Source organism: Coregonus clupeaformis, chromosome 1 (genome assembly GCF_020615455.1).
Source record: "Coregonus clupeaformis isolate EN_2021a chromosome 1, ASM2061545v1, whole genome shotgun sequence".
NCBI classification, from domain to species: domain Eukaryota; kingdom Metazoa; phylum Chordata; class Actinopteri; order Salmoniformes; family Salmonidae; genus Coregonus; species Coregonus clupeaformis.
Window position 1 is genome coordinate 71,783,860 of NC_059192.1, and position 20,445 is coordinate 71,804,304.

A 20,445-nucleotide genomic window follows, 5' to 3' on the forward strand; every position below is an offset into this window, starting at 1 on the left:
GCCAGCATTATGTGACTTGCAGGCTTGATGTGGCCTGTAAACCAGGAGTTTTCTTTACACCACTGTGTTATGGTATAACTAGGCCCTCAAAGAAAGGCCTTATGATATATGTAATAATGTATTGTCATAAATAATTTAAGGTAGAACCATATACAGGGGGTTCTAGGGAGAACCCTACATAAAGGGTTCCCCTATGGGGATAAACCGAGAACGCTATATGGTTCTACTTTGTATCCTTCTGCATCACTTAAACCAACTCCTGTCATCTTTCACTCTGCCTATCTTTTCCCTCAATCTCTCTCTCTCTCAACCGACTGTTTTTTGTGTATTTTTATTTCACCTTTATTTATACCGGTAAGTCAATTAAGAACAAATTCTTATTTACAATGACAACCTATCTTCTCCCTCTCTCTCTCTCATCCATCTATCTCCTTTTCCCTTTCCTTCGTTTATTCTGCTGCATGCCAAGTAAACAGGTAGGGGGAACAAACTTTGGCTCTGTGCTGCTCCAGCTCTGTCTTGTGACATCTGTTAATCTCTCTATACTGTATAATAGAGAAAGAAGAGTGATACTGCTGCCTGCCAACTGGCCTGTCATTGTCTCTTCATCAAGCCTCTGGTTAAAGTGTCTTTCTCAGTTGTCTCGCTCTTCCACTCAGCCACTCTCCCCCCTCTCTCTGTCTTTCTCATTCTCAGCCACTCTCCCCCCTCTCTCTGTCTTTCTCATTCTCAGCCACTCTCCCCCCGCTCTCTGTCTTTCTCATTCTCAGCCACTCTCCCCCCTCTCTCTGTCTTTTTCATTCTCAGCCTCTCCCCCCTCGCTCTCCCTCCTGCCCGCTCTCTTCCTCCAATTTCAATTTCAACTTAATGCTTTATTGGCATGGGAAACATATGTTTACATTTCCAAAGCAAGTGAAATAGATAATAAACCAAAGTGAAATAAACAACACAAAAATGAACAGTAAACATTACACTCACAAAAGTGCCAAAAGAATAAAGACAGTTCAAATGTCATATTATGTGCAAATAGGGAAAATAAATAAACATAAATATGGGTTGTATTTACAATGGTGTTTGTTCTTCACTGTTTGCCCTTTTCTTGTGGCAACAGTTCACAAATCTTGCTGCTGTGATTGCACACTGTGGTATTTCACCCAATAGATAAGGGAGTTTATCAAAATTGGGTTTGTTTTCGAATTCTTTGTGGGTCTGAGGGGAATATTTGGCTCTAATATGGTCATACATTTGGCAAGAGGTTAGGAAGTGCAGCTCAGTTTCCACCTCATTTTGTGGGCAGTGTGCACATAGCCTGTCTTCTCTTGAGAGCCAGGTCTGCCTACGGCAGCCTTTCTCAATAGCAAGGCTATGCTCACTGAGTCTGTACATAGTCAAAGCTTTCCTTAAATTTGGGTCAGTCACAGTGTTCAGGTATTCTGCCACTGTGTACTCTCTGTTTAGGGCCAAATAGCATTCTAGTTTGCTCTGTGTTTTTATTAATTCCTTCATCTCTCTCTGTTCCTCTCTCCTTCAATCCCTTTCTCTCTCTCTTGTTCATGAGTGTCATGACAATTTGTGTTGTAGCGACCACCTGCTGTGTGGCAGCGAACGCTGGTCAGAGGAACGTTCTGGTCTCTCTCTCTCTCTCTCTCTCTCTCTCTCTCTCTCTCTCTCTCTGTGAGCGTACCCCAAATACAGAATGGTGTGGGCGTATATACCGGTCATTAAGAAATGCGATTAGACCACTGATTGGCCGGCCAGTGAGCCAACATGACATCATGTTCAATGCATTATTTAAACAGTCTGAGATACAAGTTTGAGGTGGGGTTTTTCAAGAGTTTTTTCTCCAATTTATGCTTTGACCACAAATACAATATTATTTTTGTATGAACTAATAGAATATTAACTTTTAAAAGTGAGATTTTCACTGGACAGTTACTTTAACAGCCGGAGAAGATGGCTGCCGTTTTTAAATGCCCTCCGACGAACCATCAAACAGGCAAAGAGTCAATACAGAACTAAGATTGAATCGTACTACACCGGCTCTGACGCTCGTCGGATGTGGCAGGGCTTGAAAACTATTGCAGACTACAAAGGGAAGCACAGCCGCGAGCTGCCCAGTGACACAAGCCTACCAGACGAGCTAAACCACTTCTATGCTCGCTTCGAGGCAAGCAACACTGAAGCATGCATGAGAGCACCAGCTGTTCCGGATGACTATGTGATCATTCTCTCCGTAGCTGATGTGAGTGAGACTTTTAAGCAGGTCATCATTCACAAGGCCGCAGGGCCAGACGGATTACCAGGACGTGTACTCCGAGCATGTGCTCACCAACTGGCAAGTGTCTTCACTGACATTTTCAACATGTCCCTGACTGAGTCTGTAATACCAACATGTTTCAAGCAGACCACATTGGCCCATGTGCCCAAGGACACTAAGATAACCTTCCTAAATGACTACCGACCCGTAGCACTCACGTCTGTAGCCATGAAGTGCTTTGAAAGGCTGGTCATGGCTCACATCAACAACATTATCCCAGAAACCCTAGACCCACTCCAATTTGCATACCGCCCCAACAGATTCACAGATTATGCAATCTCTATTGCACTCCACACTGCCCTATCCCACCTGGACAAGAGGAACACCTACGTGAGAATGCTATTCATCATTGACTACAGCTCAGCGTTCAACACCATAGTGCCCTTCAAAGCTCATCACTAAGTTAAGGATCCTTGGACTAAACACCTCCCTCTGCAACTGGATCCTGGACTTCCTGACAGGCCGCCCCCAGGTGGTAAGGGTAGGTAACAACACATCTGCCACGCTGATCCTCAACACAGGGGCCCCTCAGGGGTGCGTGCTCAGTCCCCTCCTGTAATCCCTGTTCACCCATGACTGCATGGCCAGGCACGACTCAAACACCATCATTAAGTTTGCCGACGACACAACAGTGGTAGGCCTGATCACCGACAACGATGAGACAGCCTATAGGGAGGAGGTCAGAGACCTGGCCGTGTGGTGCCAGGATAACAACCTCTCCCTCAACGTGATCAAGACAAAGGAGATGATTGTGGACTACAGGGAAAAAAAGAGGACTGAGCACGCCCCCATTCTCATCGACAGGGCTGTAGTGGAACAGGTTGAGAGCTTCAAGTTCCTTGGTGTCCACATCACCAACAAACTATCATGGTCCAAACACACCAAGACAGTCGTGAAGAGGGCACGACAAAGCCTATTCCCCCTCAGGAGACTGAAAAGATTTGGCATGGGTCCTCAGATCCTCAAAAAGTTCTACAGCTGTACCATCGAGAGCATCCTGTCTGGTTGCATCACCGCCTGGTATGGCAACTGCTTGGCCTCCGACCGCAAGGCACTACATAGGGTAGTGCGTACGGCCCAGTACATCACTGGGGCCAAGCTTCCTGCCATCCAGGACCTCTATACCAGGTGGTGTCAGAGGAAGGCCCTCAAAATTGTCAAAGACTCCAGCCACCCTAGTCATGGACTGTTCTCTCTGCTACCGCACGGCAAGCGGTATCGGAGTGCCAAGTCCAGTTCCAAAAGGCTTCTCAACAGCTTCTACCCCCAAGCCATAAGACTATGGAACAGCTAATCATGGCTACCCAGATTATTTGCACTGCCCCCCCCCACCCCCACCCCATCCCCCTCTTTTACGCTGCTGCTACTCTGTTTATTATTTATGCATAGTCACTTTAACTCTACCCACATGTACATATTACCTCAATTACCTCGACTAGCCGGTGCCCCCGCACATTGACTCTGCACCGGTACCCCCCTGTATATAGCCTCACTACTGTTATTTTATTTTACTGCTGCTCTTTAGTTATTTGCTTTTATTTTTTTACTTGACACTTTTACTATTTTACATTTTTATTTTAAAAAATGCATTGTTGGTTAAGGGCTTGTAAGTAAGCATTTTACTGTAATGTCTACATCTGTTGTATTCGGCGCATGTGGCAAATAAAATATTCCGGGCTTAGTTTTATTTGAATGTTACCACCCACCAGTATGGCATTGTTTATTAATCAGAAACAGCTGCAAAGTTATTCCTCTTCGTGACTGAGATGAGCCAAACAGCCTTGTGTCCCCCTGAGCCATAGACCAAATTAAAACAGGGGGTACAAACTTTTGTTTTGGCACCTTCACTTATTTCCCCTGAAAATGATCAGAATCCATTGGATAATTTGTACATTTTCACTTATTTTTTTAGCTAGTCTGTATTAAAAAATATATACTGTATACAGTATATGACCATTTTATAAAGAGTAGTAGAGGAAGATGGGATCCTAAGAGGATTCCTGTAAGTAGGCCGAGGTCAATAGAGAGTGATAGCATGTGCTTCAGTAAGGTTGGTTTTTTGGCGTTCATGGCCATGGTTGTCAACTGTACCGCAGGAATGGAACGTAAATCACAGAGGATAGATGTTGTGGTGGCAGCTGCAGAGACGTACTTGGGTGTACGAGATTTTATTGCAGATGAGTTACAAGGTGTTTTGAACGATAGTGTCCTGTCCTCCCAGGCTGCTGGCCAGGTGTGGGATCAGATAGGGCCAAAGTAGTGGAAAAGTGATCAAATCAATTCAAATTTTATTTGCCACATGCGTCGAATACAACCTTACAGTGAAATGCTTACTTACAGGCCCTTAACCAACAATGCAGTTTTAAGAAAAAAAAAGAAAAGAAAAAGTGTTAAGTAAAAATATAGATAACAGAAAAATAAAAATAACAAAGAATTAAAGAGCAGCAGTAAAATAACAGTAGCGAGGCTATATACAGGGGGTACCAGTACCGAGTCAATGTGCGGGGGCACCGGTTAGTCAAGGTAATATGTACATGTGGATAGAGTTAAAGTGACTATGCATAGATAATAAACAGAGTAGCAGCAGCGTAAAAGAGGGGGTGGGGGTGGCAAATGCAAATAGTCCGGGTAGCCATGATTAGCTGTTCAGGAGTCTTATGGCTTGGGGGTAGAAGCTACTAAGAAGCCTTTTGGACCTAGACTTGGCGTTCCGGTACCGCTTGCCGTGCGGTAGCAGAGAGAACAGTCTATGACTAGGGTGGCTGGAGCCTTTGGCAATTTTTAGGGCCTTCGTCTGACACTGCCTGGTATAGAGGTCCTGGATGGCAAAGCGTCTGGGTTAGAGTCCCGCTCCTTGAAAGCGGCAGCTCTACCCTTAAGCTCAGTGCGGATGTTGCCTGTAATCCATGGCTTCTGGTTGGGGTATGTACGTACAGTCACTCTGGGGACGACTTCATCGATGCACTTATTGATGAAGCCAGTGACTGATGTGGTGTTCTCCTCAATGCCATCGGAAGAATCCCGGAACATATTCCAGACTGTGCTAGCAAAACACTCCTGTAGCTTAGCATCTGCGTCATCTGACCACTTCCTTATTAACCGAGTCACTGGTGCTTCCTGCTTTAGTTTTTGCTTATAAGCAGGAATCAGGAGGATAGAGTTATGGTCAGATTTGCCAAATGAAGGGCGAGGGAGAGCTTTGTATGCATCTCTGTGTGTGGAGTAAAGGTGGTCTAGGGTTTTTTTTCCTCTGGTTGCACATTTAACATGCTGGTAGAAATGAGGTAGAACAGATTTAAGTTTCCCTGCATTAAAGTCTGCGGCCACTAGGAGCGCTGCCTCTGGATGAGCGTTTTCCAGTTTGCTTATGGCCTTATACAGCTCACTGAGTGCAGTCTTAGTGCCAGCATCGGTTTGTGGTGGTAAATAGATGGCTGCGAGAAATATAGAAGAAAACTCTCTTGGTAAATAGTGTGGTCTACAGCTTATCATGAGATACTCTACCTCAGGCGAACAAAACCTTGAGACTTCCTTAGTATTAGATTTTATGCACCAGCTGTTGTTTACAAATATACACAGACCGCCACCCCTTTTCTTACCGGAGTCAGCCGTTCTATCCTGCCGATGCAGCGTATATCCCGCCAACTGTATGTTATCCATGTCGTCGTTCAGCCACGACTCGATGAAACATAAGATATTACAGTTTTTAATGCCCCATTGGTAGGATATCCTTGATCTTAGATCGTCCATTTTGTTTTCAAATGATTGTACGTTGGCTAATAGGATTGATGGAAGAGGCAGATTACTCGCTCGCCGTCGGATCCTTACAAGGCACCCCGACCTACAGCCACGATATCTCATACGTAAAAAAGTCGCTTTGGATAAAAGCATCTGCTAAATGGCATATTATTATTATTATTATTATCTCTGTCTATTTCTCATGCGAATGACGGAGATTTTGGGCCTTGTCGGGTGTCTGTAGAATATCCTTCGCATCCGACTCATTGAAGAAAAAATATTCCTCCAATACGAGGTGAGTAATCGCTGTCCTGATATTCAGAAGCTCTTTTTGGTCATAAGAGACGGTGGCAGAAACATTATGTACAGAATAAATTACAAATAACGTCAAAAAACACACATAATAGCACAATTGGTTAGAGGGCCGTAAAACGGCAGCCATCTCCTCCGGCGCCATCCCCCAAAAAAAACATTAACTTGCTTGACCATGCTGTAGGTCATGTAACTGTTTGTTACATGCAATATGCTTTGTGGACTTCACCGGACAGAGGTTGCTCTCCAGTTTTGTGATGAAACAAAGGTGTGGTTGAATTTATTCTGCCATTGTGACTTCTTATTGTCTCGGGTCTTTAGGTCTATATATCACGGTGTCAAGGCATATGAACTAACAGGTTATAGAGCAAACAACGCAATTATCACAATACATAGGTTGTAATACAGCTTTATTTTCTGGCTTTCCCAGTGATTTTACCGACGCACCGCTACTGCCTACAATATTACGTGAGAACGCTCAGGAGCAGGCGATGTTGACAAATAAAGATTTTGATATGTCGTACTTTTCTTAAATGTATTGTAGTTTTGTAATTGACTAAAACAAGCAGACAACAAAAAATTTGCATTTGAAAAAGGTCACGTTTTTGCTGTGAGCCAGTGGGGTAACCTAGGTAACCACAGGTTGTTTTCCCCAGAGGCGGGCGGGGCCGCGGCGTTCTATCCAATACCGACTGGGACTATGGCAGTAGAGGCATAGGTGATGCATTTCCTGATTTTTGTTACGCAGGACAATAAAAGTAAGGCATGTTGTGATGTCACGAGAGGCTGTGTCCTGGAGGGACGTTACATCCCCCTGAGGTGGCTGCAAACCCAGACAGCTATGGCTCCATCTGCTGGTATGGTCGGGAACTCCACCCCTCTATGGCCAATCTTCCCACGCAGCTGAAACAAATGAGGAGCTGATGAGCTGAAGGTTTGGGAAGGGAAGAGACACACTGAGGGAGTGTGTGGGGGGTGAAGAGACACAGTCTCCAACCTGGGCTCTCTGGAGGACAAGAGTGCTGCACGTCCACTTCCATGAGGAATATAAGGATTTGGAGATACTTACCTTTGGGAAATATTCACCTTTGGATATATGCACCTGTGGAAATACGTGAGAGACATTTGGAAGGACTTTTTGCTGGGTTGGCCACTAGCTGCAACGTGGAATACAGTAAGACTGGGGAAAAGTTATTTGAGCGAGGGAGAGTTATGATTTTGGATGTGGAAGAGACATCCCTGAACTGTTAACCCTTAAAGAGCCACCAGAGAACAGAATTGTGTTATACTTTCGTTAGTTTCCCAAGACCTTTAATAAAATCCTTGTTTTGGTTGAACCTGGTCTCCTTGCACTACTTGAGCAATCCCGCTGAAAGCTGTGTAGCCTCTCGTAACGTCACAGATGGTGGAGAATGCGGGCACGCTCAAGCGTTAATAGTGCATGTCAGAGGAGGATACCGAAGGTTTGATCACCCAGTTTTCCAAGTTGGCCGTAGGCTCCCCGCCGACTGAAATGGAGGACATATTGAAAGCCCTTGTTGCTGGCCAGCAAGCCCAGATGCAAGCAAACGTGGCTCTCTTGGAGGAGCAAAAGAAAGCCAACCTTCTGAAGGCAGAGGAATTGCAGTTGCAGAGACAGAGGGTGGTCCAAAATACCCGCCCAATAAAGGCAAGTGACTTTATATCTAAGATGGGAGCTACCGATGACATTGAGGCATACCTGCATGCATTTGAGGCCACGGCCACTAGGGAAGCCTGGCCCAAGCAACAGTGGGTTGGTCTGTTAGCCCCCTTTCTAACCGGGGAATCGCTGAATGCTGTCCGGGACCTGGGCCCTGACCAGGTTACTGACTATGATGCCCTGAAGTCTGAGATCCTCAGCAGATATGGACTCACAAAGTTTGGTATGGCCCAGCGCTTTCACAGCTGGACCTTCCAACCAGACCAACCTCCTCGGGCGCAGATGCATGAACTTGTCCGAATCGCAAGGAAATGGCTGGATCCGCAGAGGAATACAGCAGCGGCGGTGGTGGAGGCCGTTGTGGTGGATCGTTACCTACGCGCCCTGCCTTATGAGGCAAAGCGGTTCATCAGTCAACAGGCCTTGACCACGGCTGATCTGACCGTGGAAGCTGTGGAAAAGTACCAGGCCACAGCGGAGATGCTGAATGCTTCCCGAAAAGACCCCAGGAGTGCGGCCCCACCACAAATGGGAAGAACCCGTCCAAAGGACCCCAAGGTCTCGAACCCAGCCACGTCAGGACTTATCCCGGCTCCAGGGGGAGCCAGAAACCAGGCGGGTCCAAGAAGAGTACACCAGGAGGGGGAAACTCGACAGTGTTACCGGTGTGGGGAGATGGGACATATCTCCTGGCAGTGTGGGAAACCAGCCGATGAACCTATGCCCACTGCGGAGTCCTCCAGCTCAGCACCCACACACCGTGTTGCCTCGCTCTTGGGAGTCGTAGATGGCGGCCCAGATCGACCCCCCACCTGCCCGGTAACTGTGAATCACCGTGATGTGGAGGCCTTACTAGATTCTGGTAGCCGGGCCACCCTGGTGCGTAAGGATTTGGTGGGCCCAACGTGTCTGACCCCGGGGAAAGTCCTCCCAGTTTCCTGTGTCCATGGGGACACCAGAGAATACCCCATTACTGAACTTACAATGACCAGCACACGGGGAACCATACACACGACGGCGGGGGTGGTTGATTCCCTCCCCGTCCCTGTCCTAATTGGACGAGACTGCCCAGCCTTTTACCCACTCTGGAGAGAGTCTCAGGAGAGGATAACCCGAGTACCTCGGAAACGGAGAGGCAAGACTCATCCTGGGAAGGCTCCGGTGCAATCCTCCGAATTACTCACTCCCGCCCGGGCTCTGATAGGGATGGCAGGTGCCCAGACCGACACAGAGACGGAGCTACAGAATCTGGACAAAGAACTGTCTGGTCTGAAGGGGACCGCTGAGAGGTATCGTTTGTTAAAGCAACAGTTAGACATGAAGACAGAAGAGTTAGATATCCTCCAGGCTAAACTCCAACAGAGCTCCTTCCATAAGCAACAGGAGGAGCTGGAGAGGCTGCGCAGGACCATCGAGGAGTGTGAGGAGACCCTGCGCAGTAGTAAGGAGGTCCTGACAACAGCGCCGGAGAAGATGGCTGCCGTTTTACAGCCCTCTAACCAATTGTACTATTATGTGTGTTTTTCCGCGTTATTTGTAATTTATTTTGTACATAATGTTTATGCCATCGTCTCTTATAACCAAAAAGAGCTTCTGGATATCAGGACAGCGATTACTCACCTCGCATTGGACGAAGACTTTTTCTTCAACGAGTCGGACGCGAAGGATATTCTACAGACACCCGGCAAGGCCCAGATCCCCGTCATTCGCCTGAGGAAGAGACGGAGATATCGTGGGACGTAGGTCGGGGTGCCTTGTAAGGATCCGACGGCGAAGCGAGTAAACTGCCTCTCCCATCAATACTATTAGCCAACGTTCAATCTTTTGAGAATAAAATTGACGATTTAAGATTACGGTTATCCTACCAACGGGACATTAAAAACTGTAATATCTTATGTTTCACGGAGTCGTGGCTGAACGACAACAATGATACCATTCAGCTAGCAGGCTACACGCTACATCGGCAGGACAGAACGGCTGGCTCCGGTAAGACAAAGGGTGGCGGTCTCTGTATATTTGTAAACAACAGCTGGTGTACAAAATCAAATACTAAGGAAGTCTCGAGGTTTTGCTCGCCTGAGGTAGAGTATCTTATGATAAGCTGTAGACCACACTATTTACCAAGAGAGTTTTCAGCTATATTTTTCATAGCTGTCTATTTACCACCACAAACCAATGCTGGCATTAAGATTGCACTGAATGAGTTGTACAAGGCCATTAATCAACAGGAAAACGCTCATCCAGATGCAGCGCTCCTAGTGGCCGGGGACTTTAATGCAGGGAAACTTAAATCCGTTCTACCTAATTTCTACCAGCATGTCAAATGTGCAACCAGAGGGAAAAAAACTCTAGACCACCTTTACTCCACACACAGAGACGCATACAAAGCTCTCCCTCGCCCTCCATTTGGCAAATCTGACCATAACTCTATCCTCCTGATTCCTGCTTATAAGCAAAAACTGAAGCAGGAAGCACCAGTGATTCGGTTAATAAAAAAGTGGTCAGATGATGCAGATGCCAAGCTACAGGACTGTTTTGCTAGCACAGACTGGAACATGTTCCGGGATTCTTCAGACAGCATTGAGGAGTACACCACATCAGTCACTGGCTTCATCAATAAGTGCATCGATGATGTCGTCCCCACAGTGACCGTACGTACATACCCCAACCAGAAGCCATGGATTACAGGCAACATCCGCACTGAGCTAAAGGGTAGAGCTGCCGCTTTCAAGGAACGGGACTCTAACCCGGAAGCTTATAAGAAATCCCGCTATGACCTCCGACGAACCATCAAACAGGCAAAGAGTCAATACAGGTCTAAGATTGAATCATACTACACTGGCTCTGACGCTCGTCGGATGTGGCAGGGCTTGAAAACTATTACAGACTACAAAGGGAAGCACAGCCGCGAGCTGCCCAGTGACACAAGCCTACCAGACGAGCTAAACCACTTCTATGCTCGCTTCGAGGCAAGCAACACTGAAGCATGCATGAGAGCACCAGCTGTTCCGGACGACTATGTGATCACGCTCTCCGTAGCCGATGTGAGTAAGACTTTTAAGCAAGTCAACATTCACAAGGCCGCTGGGCCAGACGGATTACCAGGGCGTGTACTCCGAGCATGTGCTGACCAACTGGCAAGTGTCTTCACTGACATTTTCAACATGTCCCTGACCGAGTCTGTAATACCAACATGTTTCAAGCAGACCACCATAGTCCCCGTGCCCAAGAACTCTAAGATAACCTGCCTAAATGACTACCGACCCGTAGCACTGACGTCTGTAGCCATGAAGTGCTTTGAAAGACTGGTCATGGCTCACATCAACAGCATAATCCCAGAAACCCTAGACCCACTCCAATTTGCATACCGCCCCAACAGATCCACAGATGATGCAATCTCTATCGCACTCCACACTGCCCTTTCCCACCTGGACAAGAGGAACACCTACGTGAGAATGCTATTCATTGACTACAGCTCAGCATTCAACACCATAGTGCCCTCTAAGCTCATCACTAAGCTAAGGATCCTGGGACTAAACACCTCCCTCTGCAACTGGATCCTGGACTTCCTGACGGGCCGCCCCCAGGTGGTAAGGGTAGGTAACAACACATCTGCCACACTGATCCTCAACACGGGGGCCCCTCAGGGGTGCGTGCTCAGTCCCCTCCTGTACTCTCTGTTCACCCATGACTGCATGGCCAGGCACGACTCCAACACCATCATTAAGTTTGCCGACGACACAACAGTGGTAGGCCTGATCACCGACAACGATGAGACAGCCTATAGGGGAGGAGGTCAGAGATCTGGCCGTGTGGTGCCAGGACAACAACCTCTCCCTCAACGTGACCAAGACAAAGGAGATGATTGTGGACTACAGGAAAAAAAAGAGGACTGAGCACGCCCCCATTCTCATCGACGGGGCTGTAGTGGAACAGGTTGAGAGCTTCAAGTTCCTTGGTGTCCACATCACCAACGAACTATCATGGTCCAAGCACACCAAGACAGTCGTGAAGAGGGCACGACAAAGCCTATTCCCCCTCAGGAGACTAAAAAGATTTGGCATGGGTCCTCAGATCCTCAAAAAATTCTACAGCTGCACCATCGAGAGCATCCTGACTGGTTGCATCACCGCCTGGTATGGCAACTGCTTGGCCTCTGACCGCAAGGCACTACAGAGGGTAGTGCGTACGGCCCAGTACATCACTGGGGCAAAGCTCCCTGCCATCCAAGACCTCTATACCAGGCGGTGTCAGAGGAAGGCCCTCAAAATTGTCAAAGACTCCAGCCACCCTAGTCATAGACTGTTCTCTCTGCTACCGCACGGCAAGCGGTACCGGAGTGCCAAGTCTAGGTCCAAAAGGCTTCTCAACAGCTTCTACCCACAAGCCATAAGACTCCTGAACAGCTAATCATGGCTACCCGGACTATTTGCACTGCCCCCCCACCCCATCCTTTTACGCTGCTGCTACTCTGTTAAGTATTTATGCATAGTCACTTTAACTCTACCCACATGTACATATTACCTCAACTACCTCAACTAGCCGGTGCCCCCGCACATTGACTCTGCACCGGTACCCCCCTGTATATATAGCCTCCCTACTGTCACTTTATTTTACTTCTGCTCTTTGTTTTTCTCAACACTTTTTTGTTGTTGTTTTATTCTTACTTTTTTTGTTTAAAATAAACGCACTGTTGGTTAAGGGCTGTAAGTAAGCATTTCACTGTAATGTCTGCACTTGTTGTATTCGGCGCATGTGACCAATAAAATTTGATTTGATTTGATTTGATTTGAAGAAGGCAGAGGAGAAGTACAAGGTGTTGGAGAACAAGATGAAGAATGCGGAGGCAGAGAGAGAGAAGGAACTGAAAGCTGCTCAACAGAAGCTAAACTCTGCTAAAACCAAGGCTGATGCGTTCAGTAAGAAACTCAAGGAGAGACAACAGGAGGCTGAGTCCCTGGTCCTAGAGTTGGAGGAGTTGAAGAGAGAGCAGTCTGGCAAGTACCACGGCAATGCGGACGCCCTCTCCCGGCGTGATGCCTTCTTCGCTGCCTTTACCCCGACGAGGACGTCGGTCCCGAGGAGGGGGATGTGTGATGTTACGAGAGGCTGTGTCCTGGAGGGACGTTACATCCCCCCTGAGGTGGCTGCAAACCCAGACAGCTATGGCTCCATCTGCTGGTATGGTCGGGAACTCCACCCCTCTATGGCCAATCTTCCCACGCAGCTGAAACAAATGAGGAGCTGATGAGCTGAAGGTTTGGGAAGGGAAGAGACACACTGAGGGGAGTGTGTGGGGGGTGAAGAGACACAGTCTCCAACCTGGGCTCTCTGGAGGACAAGAGTGCTGCACGTCCACTTCCATGAGGAATATAAGGATTTGGAGATACTTACCTTTGGGAAATATTCACCTTTGGATATATGCACCTGTGGAAATACGTGAGAGACATTTGGAAGGACTTTTTGCTGGGTTGGCCACTAGCTGCAACGTGGAATACAGTAAGACTGGGGAAAAGTTATTTGAGCGAGGGAGAGTTATGATTTTGGATGTGGAAGAGACATCCCTGAACTGTTAACCCTTAAAGAGCCACCAGAGAACAGAATTGTGTTATACTTTCGTTAGTTTCCCAAGACCTTTAATAAAATCCTTGTTTTGGTTGAACCTGGTCTCCTTGCACTACTTGAGCAATCCCGCTGAAAGCTGTGTAGCCTCTCGTAACGTCACAATGTGATGGATCAGTAATAGAATTATTGTCAACCTCAAATAGTCATATAATTATAAATACAGTTTATATAGATTTTATACAAATGTTCTGTATAAATAACCGCTAAAATGTATGTAAACAGACCATAAATGTCTACATTTTAGTTTTCTTGGAAAGCTGTAAGTGCTATTATATGATACAATATCAGTATACTTGTTGCATTCACAGCTTGTCTAATTAAGTGATAATGCCCAAGAAACCAGTGTTTGGAGGATATGGTGTTGGCAAACCGTGCCAATATATCCTCCAAACACCGGCTTCGAGGGCATTATCACTTTTATAAAATGGGTTACCAACATATTCAAATAATGATTTAAATATTTTAATTAAAACAGTATTTTGATTAATTTATTCTTACTATTTCATCCTTCCACAAGATATAGTCCCGACTCAAATCTAGGGTTGCTACCCAAGCCGGCTGGTCGTTCATTCTATTGGTTCGGTTGCTAGAGACATTCAGTCTTTTTGTTCTGTATCTATGAACGCGACCCAGTCGTTCATTCTATATGTTCCATCCATACTGGCTGGCAACGTTCTTATCCCTTGCTCGCTAGCTAGCCAACTACGGCTAATTTAAAGTCACGTCAAAAAGTGCAGCCAGAATAACAGCAAAGTAGCTGCATTTGCATTTATTTGGATACATCGATAACAATGAGCTAATGAGGCGCGACTCGCCTGGCATAGAAGATGTACTCACTCGTCAGGACACTGTTGTTCAGAGGAGCTAGCCAACAACACAGCTAACACAATCACTTCAAACTGAAGCTGGAAAGACTGCAAACTAGCTGCACTTCTTTTCGTTTTACCTTTTTCAATTGACATTTCTTTGTATATATCCATAAAATTTATGCCAGCTGATTCATGGTTTCGACTGGCTGAGAAACGCTGCCTGCCTGTCTGTCTCATCCCAACTCCCGACACGTCCATTACTATGGGACAGCTGGAGATCGAATTTGAATATATTTATTTTTTTGAAAATGTCGGAGAGACAGACAGCAAGGTTTATACAAATCTCCGCTGTTGAAAACTAAATGTTAGTCTAAAAGAAATGTGAGATAATGTCTAGATGCTTTTTATAGTGGAGATCAAGTTTATAAATTGCCTGGCTGGGCTGATGAGATAGTGGATTATGAAGTCAGATGGTACAGCGTAAATAGGCATTTTAACGTCATAGATTTAGCTGGTAGTAACTTGTTGAATAGACACCCGCTGGAATGCGGTTTTAACCAATCAGCATTCAGGATTAGACCCACCCGTTGTATAAATCCTATCATCAACTGATTTCAGCCAATGTATGGCTGTGGATTCACCGCATTGTTTGAATGTAATGTTGGCATATTGGCAGTTAATAAAAAATAAAGAAATTGTATCATTCCTCTTAAACTGTCTGGCTAGCTAGCTAACAAACATACAGTGCAGATAAATTCTTCAAATTCATTGTTTTACACAATATTTTATCACAGCAAACTATGGTTCTGTTCCTGTACTAGAACAAATGACAAGTTTAGGTCATTTCAATTAGAGCCAGTACATCAACCAAGCCTTTACAGTACATGGAGGAGGTTGCCTGATAGGACTGAATGTTCTGTTCCCTCTCTAGAACGTCTAGAGCATCTTGACTAATTCATATTTCCTTTAAATACAATTACACCTTTACAGCACAGCACAATATATCAATTCATACTGGATTGTGTGTAAGAGGTTGGCTGAAGGACTGAGTGTTCTAAAATGTCTAGAGTGACTGTGCTAAGGCCTTTTGTCTGTGGATTAGCTGCCATTAAGCATCCAGCAGGCCTGATAAATTAGGATTTATAAAGATTATTACTAAATACTTACGGTCCATAATTCCTGTGATTGAATTTGTGAATCATATTGAATTATTACGGCTATGGATTATGGCAGAGGTAGTGATACGACGAGTATAGCCTGAGAGATGTGAGGAGGTGTGTGTGTGCCTGCGAGATCTGAGGAGGTGTTAGTCAGTGTTTTGTTAATTAGATTAAAATGCATTGGTGCCCTTGAAGCATCTTCACTAGCTATCTGTCTCTTCCAGCCTCTCTGCGGCTATCTGAGTGTGTGTGTGTGTGTGTGTGTGTGTGTGTGTCTAATGCTTGTGCTTTAGACTACAATCAAGTGGTAGTGGTAGAGCGATTATTTCCCCAAAGAAAACATCACTGTAGTAGATATCTTTTAAAAAATCCCCCCCCCCCCAACCATAAGCTTGGAGCCAAATGGATGGTGTGCCAAGCTAATTGCCTTACGACGCCCTCCAGTGTAAGAATCTAATTATCTCTGGTCCATCTTATTGGAGAGGCCTATAATTGTTTCAATATTACACATCCAAAGGGCCTGAAACTGCAGAATAGCCTGATAATGCTTCTTAAATAAGTTTCCCCTGAAAGAAAACATTCTTTATAAAACCTCCCGGCTTCATCCTGTATTCATTTCCACAGAGAGGAACTTGGCACAGGGGAGAGATGGAGATTAGGGATACTGACCATGAATGATTGCATGCAAGCAAGTGTGCACACACGCTTAAATGCACTCTCACTCACACACATACACACACAGAGAAACAACTGTACTGTAAATACGCTACTACACACACAAATGCAATCCATGCAAACAGCTGATGCTAGAACACACACTCCCTTACCGTTATCATGGCTGTCTTGTACTTCACTCTGATTCTTGCTTCTGGATTCCTTAGAAGGGGACCTGCCTGCTACAAGAAGGACATGTATCAGTTGTGTGATACATATTATCACACATTATGGCAGGTCTCAAATAGCATGAAAGGGTTATTTTACATTTTTACATTTTAGTCATTTAGCAGACGCTTTTATCCAGAGCAACTTACAGTTAGTGAATACATATTTATTTTTATTTTTATACTGGCCCCCCGTGGGAATCAAACCCACAACCCTGGCGTTGCAAACGCCATGCTCTATCAACTGAGCTACATCCCTGCCGGCCATTCCCTCCCCTACCCTGGGCCAATTGTGCGCCACCCATGAGTCTCCCGGTCGCGGCCGGCTGCGACAGAGCCTGGATTCGAACCAGGATCTCTAGTGGCACAGTTAGCACTGCGATGCGGCGCCTTAGACCACTGCGACACTCAGGAGGCCACTCAGAGGCTTTGAGGCCAATGTCCACAGAGCTGAGTCTGGGACAAAAGCACCATGGCCACGTGAGAAACAACGGATAGCAACCCTTGAACCAGCTCCAGCCCAGCTCTGAATCAACCCCCAGCTGATGGAACAGTATTCAGGGCTCGAACCACCCAGTTTATAAAAGGAAACAAATAGAAAACGTCCCTCAGATAATGTAAACTATGAGGTACAATCTCTATGATTCAGCCATTCTGTGCCTCTTGTATCACTCTGTATCACATTGTACTATGCTTATAAAATGTCCCTTTATATTCACGTTATAAAGGAATCCTATTGGAAACATAATCAGTAAATCATGTGGGTGAACGTAAAGAATGTAAAGGTTTAAAAGTGTTTGGGTGGATAGATGGATAGCACACGGTTGGGGGCCTACATCTCGATACGATATAATCTAAAAACACTTCCTGAGATGGACAATAAAACCAAAAGAGTCTCTCTCTCTCTCTCTCTCTCTCTCTCTCTCTCTCTCTCTCTCTCTCTCTCTTCTCTCTCTCTTCTCTCTCTCTCCTCTTCTCTCTCCTCTTCTCTCTTCTCTCTCTCTCTCTCTCTCTCTCTCTCTCTCTCTCTCTCTCTCTCTCTCTTCTCTCTCTCCCTCTCTCTCTCTGCTTAGTTGGCTGCACATGTAGTGTAGTGTGTTCATGAGATCTACAAGTCAACTACTGTAGAGGTGGTAGTAGCACTGGTTTGATTGGTTGCATGCCAACAACAGACAGGATATATAAAGTAAGTTCAGAGCTCTAGAGCTTATATAGGCCTAGACCTAGACCGGTATTCAATGATAGACTTCATGAAGCAATTTACCAGAAGTTAACATATCACATTTGCTGTAAACTTTCTCTTCCCTCTCAAATATATACAGCAAGCACTTCTCTATCTGTAGAGGCAGCATCTGTTCATACCAGATAAACTCCCTCCACTCCAATTATTCAAAATGTCTACTCTTTTGTAAGAAATGGAACTACTACCCACTAAAAACAAATGGTTCTATATAATGCCAAATAAGGGTTATTTGGCTTGTAACCATTGTGGAACCCTTTTTGGTGCTATATGGAACCTTTTTTTGAAGGCTCTGTAAAGTCCCATGCTGATAAGGTTCTAAATGGAACCTTTATGGTGCTATAAAGAACCCTTTCATAAGGTTCTATAAAGAACCATTAAAAAAAGGTTCTATATAGCACCAAAAAAGGGTTCTGCTATTGTTACCAGACCTGGGATAACTATAGTTTAAAATATTATTTGTGGAAAGTAACTATTTTGGATTGGAGGTGACTACAACCATTTGAATACAGATACGAAAAAAATGACTACTTTTTTAAACTATTTAAATACATATCTGAGAAAGCAACTACTTATTTATTTATTTTTATACAGATCTTAGGAAGTGACTACTTTTCAGAAACTACAGGATTTGCTGCCTTCAACTAATGGCAGGGCTGCATCTGGAACTGCATGTTGCAGATAGAAATAGAATGTCTTATAATATGTCAATCTATCTGACAGTAGATCATATTTGATCTACACAATACATTTCTATCTGAACATTCTATAAATATCCATTCTCCTGAACAGGCCCCAGATGTAGATAATCAAGTCAAACCAATCAACCAATGATATTGTGTACAGATACAGTTGAAGTCGGAAGTTTACATACACTTAGGTTGGAGTCATTAAAACTTGTTTTTCAACCACTCCACAAATTTCTGGTTTACAAACTATAGTTTTGGCAAGTCGGTTAGGACATCTACTTTGTGCATGACACAAGTAATTTTTCCAACAATTGTTTACAGACAGATTATTTATCTTATAATTCACTGTATCACAATTCTAGTGGGTCAGAAGTTTACATACACTAAGTTGACTGTGCCTTTAAACAGCTTGGAAAATTCCAGAAAATGATGTCATGGCTTTAGAAGCTTCTGATAGGCTAATTGACATCATTTGAATCAATTGGAGGTGTACCCGTGGATGTATTTCAAGGCCTACCTTCAAACTCAGTGCCTCTTTGCTTGACATCATGGGAAAATCTAAAGAAATCAGCCAAGACCTCAGAAAAAAAATTGTAGACCTCCACAAGTGTGGTTCATCCTTGGGAGCTATTTCCAAACGCCTGAAGGTACCACATTCATCTGTACAAACAATAAAACGCAAGTATAAACACCATGGGACCACGCAGCCGTCATACCGCTCAGGAAGGAGACGCGTTATGTCTCCTAGAGATTAACGTACTTTGGTGTGAAAAGTGCAAATCAATCCCAGAACAACAGCAAAGGGCCTTGTGAAAAAGCTGGAGGGAACAGGTACAAAAGTATCTATATCCACAGTAAAACAAGTCCTATATCGACATAACCTGAAAGGCCGCTCAGCAAGGAAGAAGCCACTGCTCCAAAACCGCCATAAAAAAAGCCTGACTACGGTTTGCAACTGCACATGGGGACAAAGATCGTACTTTTGGGAGAAATGTCCTCTGGTCTGATGAAACAAAAATAGAACTGTTTGGCCATAATGACCATCGTTATGTTTGGAGGAAAAAGGGGGTTACTTGCAAGCCGAAGAACACCATCCCAACCGTGAAACACGGGGGTGGCACCATCATGCTGTGGGGGTGCTTTGCTGCAGGAGGGACTGGTACACTTCACAAAATAGATGGCATCATGAGGAAGGAAAATTATGTGGATATATTGAAGCAACATCTCAAGACATCAGTCAGGAAGTTAAACCTTGGTCGCAAATGGTTCTTCCAAATGGACAATGACCCCAAGCATACTTCCAAAGTTGTGGCAAAATGGCTTAAGGACAACAAAGTCAAGGTATTGGAGTGGCCATCACAAAGCCCTGACCTCAATCCTATAGAAAATGTGTGGGCAGAACTGAAAAAGCGTTTGCGAGCAAGGAGGCCTACAAACCTGACTCAGTTACACCAGCTCTGTCAGGAGGAATGGGCCAAAATTCACCCAACTTATTGTGGGAAGCTTGTGCAAGGCTACCCGAAACGTTTCACCCAAGTTAAACAATTTAAAGGCAATGCTACCAAATACTGATTGAGTGTATGTAAACTTCTGACCCACTGGGAATGTGATGAAAGAAATAAAAGCTGAAATAAATCATTCTCTCTACTATTATTCTGACATTTCACATTCTTAAAATAAAGTGGTGATCCTAACTGACCTAAAACAGGGAATGTTTACTAGGATTAAATGTCAGGAATTGTGAAAAACTGAGTTTAAATGTATTTGGCTAAGGTGTATGTAAACTTCCGACTTCAACTGTAAGTATAAACAAGTTGTGACACTATACTTACTGCACAGCTAATTCTCAAATTAACACTGACAGTGTAAATCAACACTGAAAGTGTTGAGTCTGTGGATCCAAAAATAAGGCCTTATGAAATACATATGGTATTTGTTTAAGATGTTTTTTATTTTTTGATATGTTATCATATGTTATGATAAAAAACGTAAC

The 20,445-nt window shown here is 44.9% G+C and overlaps 1 protein-coding gene across 1 annotated transcript in view; it reads right to left on the reverse strand.

The window, feature by feature from the left end:
• The window catches only part of macrod2 (mono-ADP ribosylhydrolase 2), a gene marked incomplete at its 3' end in the record, with an annotated part of 1,170,384 nt that overhangs the window by 81,486 nt on the left and 1,068,453 nt on the right, over positions 1-20,445 (reverse strand). Inside the window, exon 11 of the mRNA XM_041889532.1 lies at positions 16,470-16,538. Coding sequence (XP_041745466.1) covers positions 16,470-16,538 — 69 coding nt within the window. The remainder of the gene's footprint in view (positions 1-16,469; positions 16,539-20,445) is intronic.